General features: G+C 39.7%; 1 protein-coding gene across 4 annotated transcripts in view; it reads right to left on the reverse strand.

Annotated features, from left to right (window-relative positions):
* The window catches only part of TNIK (TRAF2 and NCK interacting kinase), a 414,235-nt gene that overhangs the window by 142,989 nt on the left and 251,978 nt on the right, over positions 1–19,268 (reverse strand). For all 4 annotated transcript variants that reach the window (XM_079921223.1, XM_079921222.1, XM_079921221.1 and 1 more), the window contains exon 4: positions 12,117–12,242. In XM_079921223.1, coding sequence (XP_079777349.1) covers positions 12,117–12,242 — 126 coding nt within the window. The remainder of the gene's footprint in view (positions 1–12,116; positions 12,243–19,268) is intronic.

Raw genomic sequence — 19,268 nt, forward strand, 5'->3', positions numbered from 1 at the left:
CTATATTTTAGAGAAACATATTGGAGTACTATGGATAAAATGATATGATGATAGTTTCTTCTACAAATAGTACAGGGTCAACTGGATAGCCACATGTGAAAGAATGATGTTGAACCCTTACCTCATGCCACATACAAAAAATATCTCAAAATGGATCAAAGACCTAACTATAAGAGCAACAACTGTAAAACTCTTAGGAGAGAACATGGGGTAAATTTCCATGACCTTGGACTTGGCAATGGTTTCTTAACTAAGACAGCAAAAGCACAAACAACAAAAGAAAGAGATAAATTGGATTTCATCAACATTAAAAATTTTGTGCATTGAAGGATACTATCAAGAGAGTGAAATAACAACCCATAGAAAAGTATATGCAAATCACATATCTAATAAGGGTCTAGTATCCAGATTGTATAAAGAACTCTTACAACTCAACAACAAAAATAAAAACAACACAATTTAAAAACAGGCAAAACACTTGAATAGACATTTCTCTGAAGAATATATACAAATAGTTAACAATGTTCCACATCAATAGTCGTTAGGAAAACGTGAGTCAAAAGCAGAATGACATATCACTCCACACCTTCTAGGATGACTATAATTAAAAAAAAAAAAAGGCAGAAAATAATATGTTGGCAAAATGTGGAGAAATTGGAACCCTCCTACATTGCTGGAGGGAATGTAAACTGAGACAAACTGTTTGATGGTTCCTCAATAAGTTAAAACATAGAAATACCACATGACCTAGCAATTCCACTTCTAGGTATATACCCCCCAAAATGGAAAACAGGTGTTCAGACAAAAACTTGCATATGAATGTTCAAAGCAGCACTGTTCACAATAGACAAAAGGTGGAATTAACCACTGTCCATCATCAGATGAATAAAATGTGGTATAGGCATACAACAGAGTATTATGAATGAAGTACTGATGCATGATACAACATTGGATGAAATCTTGAAAACATTATGCTTACTGAAATAAGCCAGAGGAAAAATGCTAAATATTGTATGAATCCATTTATATGAAATATCCAGAAAGGGCAAATACACAGAGACAGAAAGCAGATTAGTGGTTTCCAGGCACTAAGTGGAGGGAAGAATGGGAGTTCCAGCTTAATGGGTACAGAGTTTCCTTTTGGGGTGATGAAAAACTTCTAGAACTAGACAGAGGTGATGTTTGCACAACACTGTGTACTTAATCCCACTGAATTATACACCTTAAAATTATTAAAATGGTAAATTTCAAGCTGTGTGTATTTTACCCGAATTTTTTTTTTTTTAAAGATGATGAGATTTGTTTCAAAATAATAGAAGGGAGGAAGTAGATGGCTGTGTAGATGGGGCAGGATTGACTACTGGTTTGATGACTGTTGGGGCTAGTTTTGGGCACATTATACTGTTCTGTCTACTTTTGTGTATTTTGGGGATTCTCTATAAATACAAAGTTAAAGAAAATCTCAGTTATGTAAATTGTGGTTTAACAGCAGCAGGATGGACCAAAGAAACATCTTTGGGTAGAAAGAAAAGAACATTTTCTCAAGTGCGCAAAACATGTTTGTGCCCCTTCTCCAAATCCTACCTTGAAAAACACAGTGACCAGACCTCCTACAAATGCATCCATTGCTCCTGTATCAGCTGGAGAAAATGTCCCACCATTGAGTTCTATTAGCCACACAACTATAATTCCCAAGGAAAGCAGTGGAAGCCCAGTGACTCCGGTCTTTCAAAATTAGATTGGACAAAATACTTTCAAATATTCAGTAGGAAACAATCCTGCTCTAGCCAGGCACTAATGTCAGTGGTTTCTATAATTTGCTTCTCCATTCAGCTCCAGCTGAAGGCTGCTAAGTTCTTTTCATCTCACTACGGAACAAAATGATTGTTAAATTATGTAATGGGATTTGTTTTTTAAAGAAAAAGAAAGAAAGAAACCAGCCTTTGCTAGCAATCGGTTCCTGCAGCCTCACAGCAACACTGATAATTACTGCCACCACACAGCGGGGACACTCCCTCACCACAAGTAACCTCATCACATTAATAAACAGAAACAGGGCTCAACATGCCAAGCCCAGCAGTGATAAGTCAATAACTTCACATCTCACAGGCAAGGAATAATGCATCATTAATATTCTTTCTGAAAGAAAGTCCTCAAAGAGTTGACACTGGGGCAACAATGCTTGCTAACATTTACTGAGAAGTTACCATGTGCCAGACACTGGGCTGAGTGATTTGCACTTATTGTTTCATTAATTCTCCTTCTCCTCAATTCCCTTTTCTTTATTTATTTGGAAATGAAGGTTAGTTAGTTATGGTCTGCAGCCTTATCCATGGTATGTATACTCGTTAAGTAACTAGGGCAGGGTTGAAAGCATCATGCTTTCTCAAGTACTAACTGTATGAACTTGGGCATGTTCCCTAACTCCGCTGGGCTCAGCACCCCGCCACCATCACTATTAAAACAAAATAAAAGCATCAGCCTTATATATGTGATGTGAACACTGTGTTCTACAGAATGGAAAGCTTCTGGTAGCCAGAAATCTCAAACTCTATTACTTATCCATTCTTTGGTCTGTTTGCATTTATTAAAAAAAAAGTTTCCAGCTTGGAAGATAGCATTAATAGCTCCCCAAGGTCCACTTCACTTGGATGGTGAGGAAATGGCTGAAAGAGCACCTATAAAGGGCACGGTGCACATGTGTTTCTAAAACTTCTGTTAATGAAAGAGTACCAAGGACACACGTCTTTTTTTCAAGCTTGTATCACACAGCAAGGAGACACAGCAGTGCATCCTAAAACACTGGATCTTTTTATTTGGAGAGCTGGAAGAAGGTGTAAGAGGTTTAAAGAGAACCTTATATTTGAAATTCTCATTCAATATCACCTACACAACTGGGTCAGAAAATGAAAATACACATGCATGTCACTTGGGAAGAAAGGATGAAGGTTAAGTTAAAGTGCGGACAGAACTGCGCTCAGGCACGATGGGGGCTGGGCCTGGGCTGGACCTGGAACCTTGTCAAGGTGGAAATATTTAAAAAGCAGCACAGTGTGTAGTGCAACCCAACTGTTAGGGAAAAGCTTGCCTGGATTGTTGAATGTGGGTAGTTATTTCTATCTAAATTAAAATGGTTAATTTTTAAAAACAAAGGCTTCTAACATATTTCACAATTTGCATGGTTGTTTATCACATACTTTTTGTCTGATGAGAAGGATGTTTTTTCTCTTAGAGGTTGTGGGGTAAGGGGGTACTTATTATGCCCTCCTGTGCTTTCCCCCTCCTTCAGGACGGTATTTAAGAAAAGGGTCTTTGATTGGTAAACTGGAATTGACATATATACACTACTATGTATAAAAGAGATAACTAATGAGAACCTACTGTATAGCACAGGGAACTCTACTCAGTGCTCTGTAGTGACCTACATGGGAAGGAAATCCAAAAAAAGAGGGGATCTATGTTTATGTATACGTGATTCACTTTGCTGCACAAGAGAAACCAACACAACATTGTAAAGCAACTATACTCAAATAAAAATTAATAAAAGAAAAGAAAAGAAAAGAAAAGAGCCTTTGGCCTCAGCTGATCCCAGAAGGAGTCCCAGAAGCACTATGTGAGCCTTCCCTGAGGTCACCCCCTAACCGGGAGGGGCATGGGTTTGGAATCAGCAGATGCGGTCACTTCTAACTTGCTTTCTCCAACGCAAGTCACCTCTGGAAGAATTTAAAAAGGTTTATTCGCAGAGCCAGCCTAAGAGGCTTAGGATGATTTCTGGGGTCCCTATAGCATTCACTCACGTGCTAGTTAATTGGTTTTAAGTTCCTATAACAAGCAAGAAAGCTTTAAGGTATTTTAAAACTGCAGGACTAGCCTAGAATATCTTGACAAGAACATATTCCCCCCAAATGTCACTAGTCAGTCACCCACAGGAAAAATGACTACTAACAGATTCCTTCTCTTTTATAGTAAAAGGAGGGGTGGGAGACAGGGGTGAGGGAGAGGAGGGAGAGGGAGGATGAAGGTCGACCTAAGATGAAAGAAGTCTGCACCAAGCAATTGCAGGGGCAATCTAAGAAAAGGAGAGGAAAGATAAACTTCCAAGAATTCACAAGTCTGCAAAGGATCAGCCTATTGACCTTGAAGGTCCAGAAACATCAGCAAGGCACAGGATATTTTTATCATGTGTAGCTGGGAATAGCCAAAGATCCCATCTGCATGATTTATGAAGGTGTTAACGAAACCCAAACTCAGTACTTTGTTACAGAATGCTGCTTCATTTGCCAAAGGTAGTTTAAGTTGCACAATACAAAATGTGTGCATGGAAGTACAAAAATTGGTGGGTATACATTTATCATTTCAGTTAACTGATGCAAAGGTAAAGCAAAACTGTGGGGAATTTCAAATTTGGAAAAGCAACCTATACTGGCTTTTGCATTCATTTTTATTAATTTTTAAAAATTTTATTTATTTGTTTATTTTTATTTATTTATTTTTGGCTGCGTTAGGTCTTTGTTGCTGCACGCGGGCTTTCTCTAGTTGCGGTGAGCAGGGGCTACTCTTCCTTGGCGTGTGCGGGCTTCTCAATGCAGTGGCTTCTCTTGTTGCAGAGCACAGGCTCTCGGTGCACGGGTTTCAGTAGTTGTGGCACTTGGGCTCAGTAGTTGTGGCTCGTGGGCTCTGAAGTGCAGGCTCAGTATTTGTTGCACACGGGCTTAGTTGCTCCACGGCATGTGGGATCTTCTGAGACAAGGGATCGAACCCGTGTCCCCTGCATTGGTAGGCTGATTCTTAACCACTGCGCCACCAGGCAAGTCCCTTGCATTCATTTTTAAACTAGCATGTATTTGGGGAAACAAAAACTCCTTTGGCTTCTGAATTATATTCTTGGACTTGAAAACAGAATGCTTATAACCACAAATTCTAAGTCTTCCAAACATAAAAAGATGAGCCCCAAGGATGTGAAGTCTCAGGTTTTGTCAATAAAGTTTCTGGATATGAACAACTTTGTATGTTGAGAATGACAATCACAGTTTGAATCTCCTAAGCCAGCTGGTATTCTTAGCAAGAAGCCTGCTCAAAGGACAACTAGAAATGTTCAGTAGTTGCCCATGTCTAAGGAGAGAGCCATCTTAGAATCAGCATGACAGCATTCAAAGAAAGAGAAGTTAGCTACGTCTTGGATTTGGTACCTGGTGCTCCAATTTCTCAGTATGCATGCAAGACCTTCTGGAGGGTATTTCCTGTTAGGGATAAATCACCACATGTCCACTTGAGTCATGGACTCAATCATAGAAACTAACCTTAAAGGCTAGTTTTAGAAGAATTTGGGGTGGGGATAGGGGAGCAAGTTTTCAGGAAAGTTAAAAATAGGAAAAGTAAAAGCAACACTGGCTTTAGAGGACTTAGGACTAAGAAACTCGGTAGATGAGAATTTTGAGAAGTGCAACACAAACAGGAATATTGACTTTGGCTCAAAATTAATCTAGAATAGGAACCAGAGGGTTGTAGAGACCATTAGCAGAGTAATTGTAAGCATATATAAAGTCTTCCTTTTGCTAAGGTGAAAAGCAGTTTAAGCACAGTTCAAATGAAATTCATTGGGATAAAAGAAGAAATCATTTTCACATTCTTGTCCTCTGACAAGAATTAATCACCCATTAATTCATAAAAATGATTCCATTAAAGCTGAACTCAAGCCCAGTTGCAAAGTAGTAAATCAGGTGTAGCTTTGGGGCAGCTACACATGCAATGGGGCAGCTCCAAGACTGGGAGACTGTTTACAATCCCTCCTCCTCCTATTTCAGGCACGCTTCTATATTCACCAAATTCAGCCTTACAAATTTCTACTCACAAATAGTAAGAATCAATCACTTCTCCAGACAAGTGACCTAGGCTGTATATATGAAGGAAGAGACTTCTTTAGTAATAAAATTATAAAACACTAATTAACCCCCTCTGTCCTATGAAAGCCTCACTTCTGATGCATAGAACTAAGAAAAGAGTAAATTTCAATGAACTGTTCAGGAGACTCAGCTACAGGTGGTTGGGTTTTTAATGGTACTATCTGCAGCACTTTACATTTCAATCTTAAGACAACCAAAAATGTTAGTAGGCATGCTTTTTGCCAAACCAAGATGCTACAGCAATATAAATCCAAACTATAAGAAACTTGGATTTCGGGGGCTGTGGCCAACATCACTGCAGATTCTAGAAAGGATCCCCCATTGGTGATTGAAAGACATCTTGGTTCATCCCAGTATCTCATTTCCAGATGATCTTACATGGGGCGTGGACAAGCAATGTCAGTGCATGAAGTGGAGCGTGCATGGAAGACAGCAGGCAGTGACGGGCCTCTTGTGCAATTGGAGTGGGTGCGTGCCCTCTAGGCAGCCGAGCTACTGCTCTAACATGCTGCTGATATTCAGGACTTCAGGCCCAAGAGTTCCAGATCATCTGATTTTTCAAAACCTTTCAAGGAATCCAGACTTTTGTGTGGAACTGCTGTACTTTTTTTTTTTTTTTTTTTTGCGGTACGCGGGCCTCTCACTGTTGTGGCCTCTCCCGTTGCGGAGCACAGGCTCCGGACACACAGGCTCAGCGGCCATGGCTCACGGGCCCAGGCGCTCCGCGGCATGTGGGATCTTCCTAGACCGGGGCACGAACCCATGTCCCCTGCATCGGCAGGTGGACTCTCAACCACTGCGCCACCAGGGAAGCCCTGCTGTACTTTCTTCTAACGTTGGCATCATTAAAGCACCACCACCTTATGTGGGCCAAACTAAACCCATTTACCTGGGTAGCAATTAGTCTCGGGGCCGCCAGTTTGAAAACTCAGACCTTGTCCAAATTTATCATTTTTATAAGAAAGAAAGCAATGACAGTGATGCTGCCTCTGCTCAAGGTGAGACTCCAGGTCTCTGGACTCCAGGCCAGGTCTCAGGCAGCTGCTAGCATGTTTCCCCTAAATGCACACAACATAATTTCTTAATGCTTAGCTCTACAAGTCTTCAAGGATACAGTCTAATAAATGGCTTATTGAGTCATCTCAGTATAATAATCTGCTATGTCACTTGAACAACCTACATTTTGGAAGCTAATCAGAAATGTTTTTCCTTTTATAAGGTAGTCTAGAGCCGTGATTGTTGAGGTGGTATCAAAAAAAGGTAGCAAAACATGTGTGATTTCGCTTTCTAACTTTAGGAAATTAACCCATTTAATAGACAGGCCTTCTCACTCCCGGTGTCTGAATGGCGCAGCAAAGTGGAGAGCCTCTCTTTGCTGAGATGCAGCAGAATGAGATGGCCATGTTGTGTGTCAGGGTTCGCCTTGTTTCGGAGAGATCGGAATCTTTATTGAAAGAGCTCCCTTTTTTGATTTCCGGATCAGGCCCTGAGCAGTTGATAAGGGAGAATTACTTGGCCATTATCAGAAGTAGTTGTATTTCCACAAAGAGCTGGTACTAAACAACAGTTTATCTCTACGACAAGACTGATAGAATTCACACAGATTATAATTCAATCAGACACCTGAAACAGCACATATATTGGTTGGTGGCCTATGTGCAAACCTCTGTCCTCCAGCCACAGCAAAAGAAATACCTGGGGGATAGTTCCTGTCACCTGAAAACTGGGAATAAATGTTAGAGAGTGCTGCGCTTGGTTGCTACAGGCTCTGTCTCTACACAATCCATAATAATATTTTTATATAAATGTAATCCTAACAGAATGCCATTAGCCCAAAGAGTCAACTCTCTGTGACCTTTGCAACTATTTGCTAAAACACTCCCAAAAGGTTTAATGTGCTTTTCAAAGTATATTTCTTAGACTTAAGAAATACTGTCTTCCTAGCAGCTAGCAGGTCTTGCTGTCCTCTTTGAAAGCTGGGGAAACTGACAAATGAAGATGAACGGTGAACTCAAAATAGATTTGTGTAAAGGCAAAGCTTCAGTCCTATTTGGAACACCAACCTCTGAAACTATTTTCCCAACTATTGGAACTACTTTTCACAACAAAAAGGAGAAGAATGTAGGGTTCAGGGGCCTGATTCTAGCATGAGGCACCTTGGGGTTAGCTAATACACTGGCTTCATCACTCACTAGTTGTGAATCCTTAAGCAAACTTCTTAACTGCTCTGAGGCTAATTTCCTCATCTGTAAAGCGGGGATAATGAGAATATCTAATTTGTAGAGGGATTGTGAAGACCTAATGAAATAATATGACAATGCAAACAAATACAGGACTTGGCACACGGTAGGTAGGTGCTAAATATTACTTGCCATTGTTATTAACACAGAATGGCCCAAATTTAGTGAGTCAGAGGTCTTGGAACAAGTACACACTAATATATTCTATAACCAAGTTCCCATCAATATTGTGATCTGGTGTTAATTTGCCAACTATTATGTTTCTGTTCTGCCTTTAATTTTCTAAGTTCCTCCTTAGTTTGCCATCAAATAGAAGAAGAACAACTAGAAAAAGAAATGATGCTCTTGTACACATGAGGCATTTCATAGCTTTGTATTTTTATCCCCAGTGACATGAAGCTAATGGACCATTTCTAGTGGGGACAGTCAGAAGAGTCCTCTGCATGGGCACACATCTGACAAGAGGGATGCTCTCTGTCTACCAAGCAGAATGTGGGGCATAAAATTGCCGCATTCTGCCACCAGCATTTGACTGCAGGTGGGGAAAATGGAATGTGAAGGCAGAGTTCCTCCCCCTGTGGCACAGGTTTGGAAGTGATCACTACTTGTAGATGCCCCTTTGTGAACTTCAGGAAGGGGATCAGCTTGCTGAAACAGTCTCCTCATTGGCCTTCCTGCTCCCCCTCTGGCCCCCATCTGGTCTAGTCTCAACCCAGCAACCAGAGGGACCCCTTCACTCTATGGGTCAGATTCCATCCCTTCATCTTCAAAACCCTCCAGTGGCCCCCAGCTCACTCAGAGTAAAAGCTGACATCCTGCCAATGTCCTGTAAGGCCCTGCCTGATCTGGCCCCAGGTCTCATTCCCACATCTTCCAGTCACACTGGCCTCACTGTTATTCCCGGAAAACACTGGGCCTGGAATGCCCTTCCTCCAGGTATCTACAATGGGGCTTCCCCTGGCCACTGCAGCACCTACCCACAATCCTCATTAATCGTTCCCTGTTCTTCCAGGCATTTATCCTCCTCCAGCATGCTGAGTAGCTTTCTGACTTATTATGTTCATTGTTTGTGGTCTGTAGCAAGAATTAAGCTGCCTGCAGGTAGGGGCTTTTATCACTTTTGTTCATTGATATATCATAAGTGTCCGTAAGAGTGCCTTGCGTCTAGCAACTGCTTGATATGTATTTGTTGGATGGATGAAGGAATGGATGAATAAATGGACACATACTCATGCAGGCTCCTAGCTCCCAGGAACCACAGCCATCTCCATGGGAAGAGCCACTGGCCAGGGTGCGAAATGGTGGGCAGTGACTTGTTTCCAGAGCATAAAACCTCCTGTTTGTGCCGTGCAGATGCAAACAGGCTTGCTTCTTTCTTCCAGTGCCAGTCTGAAAATGGACTGCAGATTTTGCTCATTAAAAAAAAAAAAAAATTAAAAACCCCAAAACTTCCAGTGCCTTTTGCAGAACTTCAGGCCAAGCAAAACTGTCACATTTCAAGACATCTGCATTCTTGTCATGTGTCCATCCATTAATGAGCTCGGAGGCTCTGAGAAAGACAATTAGCTTCACTGGGATCCAGTAAAATAAATGACAACTAATTTTCTTTCCAGCTTAAAAAAATCTCAGCATTAGGAAAAAGGTGAAAAAAAGTCAAGCCCTGCTTGACCACTCCTCTCCTTCCTCAGCCAATGATTTGTAATATATATACCTAAATTTTAATAGTTCAGCCTAATAAGAAAACTATCCTGTCTGGCCCATCTCACAAAGGAATGATATTAATAGTTACGTGTGACTCATCTGGAAATAGTTGTACTACCTCAAGTATAAGCCAGAGGTGATTCCAAAGCTGTATTAATGCTTTCTTTTAATCTGGAGCCATAGCTCTGACCGAACCAAAAAATGCTTCTGCAGACAGTATCAAAATAGCTATCATTCTCCTCTTGTCATCTGCTGCAGCTTGAAGTAAGGCAGGGGTCATTGCTAAAATGTTAGATTCCTGGCAGTATAAAAGTGCTTTGGGAACACAGAGATATTTAAACTGGTGCCATCTCATCGTATCCTGCTGAACATGCAGGCCACAGGGAAACTGAACTCTCACAAGTATCTGTAGCAATTATTGGTTTGAACCAGTAATAGTAGTAGTAATAATCATAATCATAGCAACCAAGTTTGTACCAATAATATCACTTTCATTCATAAAACAACTATTTTGTCAGCATCACATGCCCAGCCCCTTCCTAGTGTTGAGGAAGACACTGAGATGCAAAAGACACATTCCTTGTCCTCAGAGCCTGTCTATATGAGGAGCAAAGATAGCCCAATGAGAAGCAATTAAGAAAGACATGAAAAAAAGTTTCCAAAATTAAATTACTGAAATTACTACCCAGAAACAAATATCTTCAACATTATTGGCATACATTATTCTAGACATCCCCGTCATGTTAATATATGTATATATATATATTTTTTCCTTTTTCTTTCTTTTTTTGACACAAAAAAAGAAAATGTACTATATCTAATCATAGCCTCTTAAAAAAGCTTTTAAAAACGCTTACTATAATCGTTCACGTTCATCCATTTGTAAACATAAACCTACATCATTTTAACTGGCTGAATATTGTCCCTTAATGGATTTACTTAAGTGATTCCCTATTAGTTAGCATCTACATATATTTTTATGTAGTTACCCAAATATTCATTTAGGATACATTCCTGTGTGTGAAAATACTGGGTCAAAAGTAAGGCATTTTCTCTGGGAGATTAAATATAGATATAGATACAGATATAGATATCTCTCTGTGTGTGTGTGTGTGTGTGTGTGTGTGTGTTCCAACTATCCTTGTGTAAAGTTGTACCAACATTCATTTCAAGCAGGGGGCGTGAATGTCCATTCTGAGTATATCATTAAAAAAAACCTTTGCCAATCTCCTGGGTAAGAAGTGGTATCCAATTCTTGTTTTCTTTTGCATTTATATTGTCAGTAAGATTACACTTTATTGGTAATTGACATTTATTACTTTGTTAATTGCTGCCTTGTCTTAACTCAATCTTTCTATTAATCATTTCACATATTTTCTTATTGATTTATAAAAACTCTTCATCTCTAAAGGCTACTAAATTCCTTCTCATCATATATTTCTTAAATTAGCTATTTGCATTTTTTACTTTGATTATTGCATTTTCTGTATTTTTTATATTGTAAAGAACTTACATTCAATATTAGATCCTGAATCTTTAATGATGGACATCAAAAAAGTCTTTAAAATATACCTGAATTCAATACCAGCTTTCTCTAAAATATACCTGAATACAACTATAACCATAGATCTACACACATTTCTAAACGTATTCAAATATTTTTTGAACTTTCATTTTTCACAGTAAAATCTTTTAAAAATTGTTATTAGTTTTTCATGTTTCCTTTTGTCCTTTATTTTATATTCATTATTTTATCTTTTACAGCAAAACTGTCTATGGACAATTAGTTTTGCGGCGAAACTGCTTGTGGTGAAACTGCGTGCAGCAAAGATGTTTAAGCCAAGATACAGGACATGAATTTACTTCTCTGTAAACCTTAGTTTTGTCATACAAAAAAATGAAGCTAATAATAATGTCTACCTCAAAGAGCTAGAATAAATGATGAGATTCATTAAAAGCAAACAGCATGGTACCTAAAGTATAAGAAAAACTCAATAAAGGTAGTCATTAGTGGGAAAAAAAACAGAGAACCTAACAACTAGCTTTAGGGACGGTCCACATTAAGGGATAGGAGATAGAGAGTTATTCAAGGAAATGGGAGAAAACGTCAAAAACACAACTTATGGATATCATGGAGTAAAGGATTTCAAAGAACAACTGAACCTAGTAATGAGGATAGAGAAATGCATTTCAGTAATGAGGATAGAGAAATGCATATTCAGTCCTGGGTGTTTTCTATGTAAGAAAAGCGAATTTGGGCAGCACTACCTACCCAAAGTTGGTCATCCATGCCTGGTGGGTTCTTTTTGATAAAAGCACCATAGTATGTAGCAATATTCCGGTGATGAGAATATTTCTTCAACATGTTAATTTCTTGTTTGATTTCTTCCTCTTCATCCTATATTAGAACAATAAATATTGTCATGAAAATCCAGTGTCTTTAGTAGGATTCTGTTTTTCATCACCATCTATATCAACTATGCAATAATTTCTTTCTTAAGTTTTTTCTTCTGTGGTAACAAACAAGCATAATTACCATATAACTTGACTTTCTTCCTTGACTACAAAGAAAAAATTTACAAGATAACACATTGGCAGTCCAAGGGGGTCTTCTGTTTGTACAGCAAACCAATATAGCAGGCAACCTGCTAGGAAAAAAAAAATTCCTCATCCTTTCACATGGAAGAGGTTCAGGTAGACAAGCTATTAAGATAAAACTCACTCTAGGCCTCTGGGTACTATGTCCATCAAGTACCTATCGCTGATCATACCTGGTATAGGGAAGATTAAGAAAAGTGAAAAGAAAAAAAATACAGCCTCTTCGATTTAAAATTTGTTAGGTTCATTTCCTTTGAAGCCTCCTTTTATTGAAGTCCCTGATGGAAGATGATGAAAGTCAGATGGGGAAAGGGAGCAGGGGTAAGTTCCCTCCATCTGAGGATGTTCACAAAGCAGGAGTACCCATCTCACCTTCAGGAAAGTACACATGAAAAGAAAGGGGACATGTGGTAGTGCCACGAATGTGAAAAGAAAGAACCCTCCTACAGAGTAAGTTTCCTAATTCAGATTTCACTCATTCCCAGTTTCAATTTGGAGTCCACTAACTTGGGCCTTTTTAAGAGAACCTGATATCACTGGTGAAGAGTGTGTGTGTCCTCCCATAATTTTTTTTAAGAATATTTATTTATTTATTTGGCTGCACCGGGCCTTAGTTGCAGCACGCAGGATCTAGTTCCCTGATTAGGGATTGAACCCAGGTGCCCTGCACTGGGAGTGTGGAGTCTTAACCACTGGACCACCAGGGAAGTCCCTCATAATTTTACTTTGAAATGTACACATCGATTGGACTTTTACATAGTATTTTATTCTTGAGGTTGGTGGAAAAGATTTCTAGCCCAGGAAAACTGTTTTAGATGCAGCAGTAAGAATCTCTGCGTGTAAGATGTTACACGGCCATTACCTGAAAGACCATTCACGGCGTGTCCCTGTCTGTACCCTCACCTCCTCCAGCTACTTGGTCTCTACGTGGCTGGGCCCTTCTGTGGGCTCCCATGAGTGTCTTCTTTCCCCTTCCTCTTCTTCACATAATTTCTACTCATCCTTCCTGACTGAGTTTAATGGACACTCTTGAGGGATGTTTTCCCTAATTCTCTCGGGTAATGTCAAGTCTCCCCACTATATCCTGTCCATCCCCAAACCTGCACACACATTTGTTGGTACTAGAACAGAGGTATGGGTCATACTGTGTCATAATTGCCCTTTTACTTGACTCCCTTCTCCATGGCTTGTAAGCTCTCTTCTGCCTTCAGATCTCAGTTCCAGGATCCCTTCCCCAGCAAAGTTCTCTGAGCTGCCTGCCTGTGGTTCTAGCCCCAGGGATCTTCACGTGTCTCTTCCTTTGCAGCGCCTACCAGAACGGCAATCCACGCTTATCTATCTAAACATTTGATTGAAGCCTCTCTTCCCTGTCAATCCATAAAAACTATCAACACAGGGATCCTGCGTGCTTTTGCTCTTTATAAATAACATCCTAGCATCAAGCAAACTGCCTGTGAATAAATATGAATAAAAGAATGAATACCTAATAAAGTTCCAACCACTTACAGCAGCATTCCTTACAGCTTGAAAGGAACTGGTAAAAATAAGAGGAGGAGAGTGGTGAGACGCTGACATTTACTGACCACCCAAAAATAAGTTTTAGTAAAAAGCAATGGAGGTTTGCAAACCTAGGAGAACGCAGTATGTTACATATGACATGGCTTAACTAAGTCAAAGACTAGGTAGTCTCAAAATAGAATGTATGCTTGGGATGCCGAGCTAAGAAGAAGCACGTGGCCTTAACAAAGGAGGGGAGGAGAGGAGTGAGGGGCTGGGATGGGGGCAGGGGATGCCCATGCTGACCAAAGAAATCTTCCCTGCGGCTACCAGAAACTGCCTAGGCCTTCACTGCAAGCCTAAGGAGAGACTGACCTTCACAGCCCTTCAACTTGTTGCAGGGTCCTGCAGCAGGCCTCCAAAATGTCTGACGATTGTGCATGTTAGCTATTTTAAACCCACCACGTGGGGCCTGATAATCGTGGATGAATATAGGATGTGAGCAGATGTACTTTAGGGAAGTCTAGATAAAAGGGGAGAAAACAAACCTGAGGGTTTCTGGGGCAGTCTGGCATCTGCTTTCGATTAAAGAGGCAAGCACATGAGACAGTAAAACACCCGTCATTTTCCAGCGGCCGCCGGACAGACTCAGCTTGGGTCATTCTTAGTGAGAAGCGGGGCTGGTTCTACAAGTATTTGCTGCCTGCCTCAGGTTCCCAACGGGATGGTGGCTGATGCCAGGAGAAAGAGAGGAGGAAAAAGTGCCTAAAAAAGCTCACCATATCATTAAGGAAACAAGAACTTATGAAACAGTTAAATAACAGTGTGATTCAGTATATAATTAAATCCAAAACAAACAGTACTGGAGACCAGAATGAAGTCAGCATGTTCTCCATGGCTTTGCAAAGGTAAACTGAGGCAACGTGGTAATGAAGAAAGCATATGCTTTAAGTCAGGAAAATGAGGGGTGGCAGGTGGGGTGCACGTTCAGCTTGAGCTCCACTCCTTTCCGGCCGCATGATCTCAGGAAAGCAGCCTACCTTTTGGAGCCTAATTTTTCTCATCTATAAGGAGATACAGATTTTATAATAGTATCCATATTATTCTATGTCCCAATCTTCTGTGAAAATTAAATGAAGTATGTGAAAGTTATAAAATATAATACAAAATAAACATTATTATTAATCTTCTCAACCAATAAATAAATAACAAAGGTAGGAGAGGGCAGGAATGTAAGTAACTTGAGTTTTAGGTTTAAATTGTTTAAATTCCAAACACAGTTATGGAACCACTGTGGATCATGGTTACGTAGCTCTAATATATAACCTTGATCTTGATCTTATATGGCCTTGTAAGTGAGCGTGAAATTTATCAGGCCTTCAGGGCTACTGTTCATCCAGATTTCAAGACTAGTGCAAGGATGGCCTTAAGTTACTCAGTGACACTGAAAGGGAGGCACTTATTATGACCATGAGAACACATTTAACCCCTTCATAAGCAGTCCAACCTCTTACAATACGGCTCATTGAAGGAGATGGGTTACGATGCTTTCAAAAGGACAAAACAACAACTGAGGCTAGAATTAGATTACAAAGTTATAAGAAGCTTATCTTCTGTTTTGTAAATGGATTATTCTTATGTCTTGAGAATTGAGCACAGGGATCAAGCTCACTGGGAAACTAATGACCACTGGGTCATAGTGAAAAACAAAGTAATGGTACCAAATTGTCACAAATGTTAAAGGGGAGTAATTTTAATAAGCTAAGTCCAATACTCTAGGAAGAACCATGATCTCAATCAGAAGACTTCAAAATCTTGTCCAAGCTGACTTATTATGTCAAGTCAGGCACGGCCATTTAAACTCTCCGAATGCCAGTTATTTTCACCTGTAAATGGGAAAAAGGATACCTATCAAAGTCACCTCCTAAGGCTTAGAAACGATTAAGTGCTTACGTAAGCACAGCTTTATTATCAACATAAAGAAGACCGTCTTTTCTCAAGATGACGAGAATCTATTTATTGCTTACTATTTGTGGTAGACTAAAAGGAAAAACGGCCCGATATGTGGCAGCCTCCCACCTGAAGAGGTGGAGTTCATTTCCTCTGCTTGTCTCTGGGCTTGGCCATGTGATCTGCTTTGGCCAACGGGACATTAGGAAATGCGACGCAGCAGAGACTTGAAAAGTATTTATGTGTAGGGATGGACTTCTCTTACTGCTTGCAGAGAACACTTTTATGTGAAAAACGAGAACCAGCCTCCTGGAAGATGATAAAACAGGTGAAGAGACAGCGCTTTTCAAATGCAAGGAAACGGATGATCCCAGACAATGCTTTCAAGCCACCGGCTGCCTCTGATGCCTATATGATGATCACAACCGTGGTCATAAAATATAGCCAAAGCCAACCTTACGTAACGTTTTGTCCCAGAGGTTGTATGTGTATCATCTCATTTAATATTCAAAACAGCTCTATGAAGTACATGTTTTTCATGATCCCATTGAACAAATAAGGAAAATTGAGTTTCAGAGAGTTTATTCCTATTTTAAATGTTACAGCTAAGATCCAAAGCAAGATTCGTCTGACTTCAAAGTCAGTCCTCTTAATTCTAAACTGAAAACTCCTAGACAGAAGAAAGGCAATTACCTACAGTGATAAAACCAAAGCTTCTAAATCATGAAAGAAGAGTTTAGGAGCACCTTAAGCCAGGGCTGAAGAGAAACCTGCCTTTGGTCCTCCAATTAAAGGAGCTTGTTAGCACACACTAATATTTGCTTATGAATGATTCCAGGGGATAAAGGAGGGATTTTAAGTTGCATATTTATTACACAGGGGAATATACTTTAAGCACCTACAATATAGTAGGATTCAAACACGGCATTAACGAGACACTTCCTATTAGTGTGCTCTATAACAAAGGGTTTTGCCCAACGTTCAGCTCTCAACCCATGGAAGAGGAATAAACCTGTGTAATTCTTACAACAAGCCAAGGGACTGGTCAGTTTGAACTCTCAAGGAAGTATGAGGTGTAGAGACTCATAAATGCGACTACACCCTGAGGTTCGGACACTGGCTAGAACCACTTCTGTTCCTGCTCACCTGTCCTGCTCTCCACAGTGGTTGCTGGCGTTAGGCAGGTTTTTGTGTTAACATGTCTACCATTTTCACCTTTGTCGCTGACTGAATGTGATAAAAAAATTGAAGACGAGTTATTGTTAAAGAATCATAGACGATTAGAATTTGTAGGGATTACTAACATCTTCTAAAATGTGATTTAAAAAAGAAACTTAATAATTTGTAGCACTAAAATCCCTTTCTCCAACAGAAATTTTATTCAGGATGCCAATATACAGCCTCAATAAAAACTAGACTTTTAAAATCAGTAAACATTTATTTTTATAAATTAAACTATTATATGTAGTACACACACCTATATTTAAAATGGATAACCAACAAGGACCTACTGTAGGGCACAGGGAACTCTACTCAATATTATGTAACAATCTAAACGGGAAAAGAATTTGAAAAAAGAATAGACACTTGTATATTTATAACTGTATCATTTTGCTGTTCACTCAAAACTAACACAACATTGTTTATCAACTATACTCCAATATAAAATAAATAGTTTAAAAAAAAGAAACAGGGCTGCCCTGGTGGCGCAGTGGTTGGGAGTCCGCCCGCCGATGCAGGGGATGTGGGTTCGCGACCCGGTCTGGGAAGATCCCACATGCCACGGAGCGGCTGGGCCCGTGAGCCATGGCCGCTGAGCCTGTGTGTCCGGAGCCCGTGCTCCGCAACGGGAGAGGCCACAACAGTGAGAGGTCCACGTACCGCAAAAAGAATAAAGAAACAAAGGATGACTAAATTCTTAAAAAAATTAAACTATGTAATATTTAGATATAAAGTTAATCAATGACAACAAAGGGGCTATTTTAGTGAAGACAAATTTAGAATTTTTGAAAGAAAAAGTCACATATCAGCTTCAACATCTTACGAATTTTCTGTTTTGTTTTGGTTCCAAAGGATAGAGGAAATCTACATTTCCTCAGATAGGTAATTGTAAGTGGTAATAATTACTCTTAAAAAGCATGCCTTAAAATTTCAGTGGAAAATTCATACTGAATCACATTCTGCACATGAATGGAGTAACCCAGATTACAAATTGAAAAGTTGCTGTTTTCTTTTATTTTTAATTAATTAATTTTTTTTTCACATCTCTATTGGAGTATAATTGCTTTACAATGGTGTGTTAGTTTCTGCTTTACAACAAAATGAATCAGTTATATATATACATATGTTCCCATATCTCTTGCATCTCCCTCCCTCCCACCCTCCCTATCCCACCCCTCCAGGCGATCACAAAGCACCAAGCTGATCTCCCTGTGCTATGCGGCTGCTTCCCACTAGCCATCTACCTTACGTTTGGTAGTGTATATATGTCCATGCCTCTCTCTCACTTTGTCACAGCTTTAATTTATTTTATTGAAGTACAGTTGACTGTAATGTTGTGTTAATTTCTGCTGTACAGCAAAGTGATTCAGTTATACCTATGTGTACATATTCTTTTCATATTCTTTTCCATTATGGTTTATCACTGGATATTGAATAGAGTTCCCTGTGCTATACAGTAGGACCTTGTTGTTTATCCTTCCTATATATAATAGTTTGCATCTGCTAATCCCAAACTCTCAGTCCATCCCTCCCCCACCCTCACTCCCCCTTGAGAAGTTGCAATTTTCTAGTGTGTTCAAAGTTGGTATGTAACATTGAGTTTGAGGGTTTTTTAAAAAAATCAGTTTATTAAATATTAAAATATATGAAACATTAAATGAGATTTAAGCATGTATGGATCCTCTAAAATTATCTCAAGGTGGGTAAGCACCTGCAAACTATATATTTACAGATCTAAGGAAACAGGTCTAGCATGATTCAACGAGTTGCCCAAGCTCGTATTTCTTCATTGCAGCACTGATAGAACTTGGGTCTTTGCCACAGCATACTGCAAGCAGCACTTGGATTTGTTGTATATGTTAACCCTAAACTAAATGGATTCAGTCAATAAATATTTATCTGCTACTCTATCCCAGGCACAATGCTAAATAATAATAATAATAATATAATACAGTCGTCCCTCAGTATCCACAAGGGATTGGTTCCAGGATCCTCCATGGATACCAAAATCCACAGATGTTTAAGTCCCTTATGTAAAGTAGCAGAGCACAGCCGGCCTGCCATATCCTGGGTTACACATCCTCAGATTCAACTAACACTGCGAATACAGAGGGCCGAGTGTAATACAACAATGGACATAAAACATTCAAGCTCTTCC

This window comes from Stenella coeruleoalba, assembly GCF_951394435.1.
Source record: "Stenella coeruleoalba genome assembly, chromosome: 5".
NCBI lineage: Eukaryota > Metazoa > Chordata > Mammalia > Artiodactyla > Delphinidae > Stenella > Stenella coeruleoalba.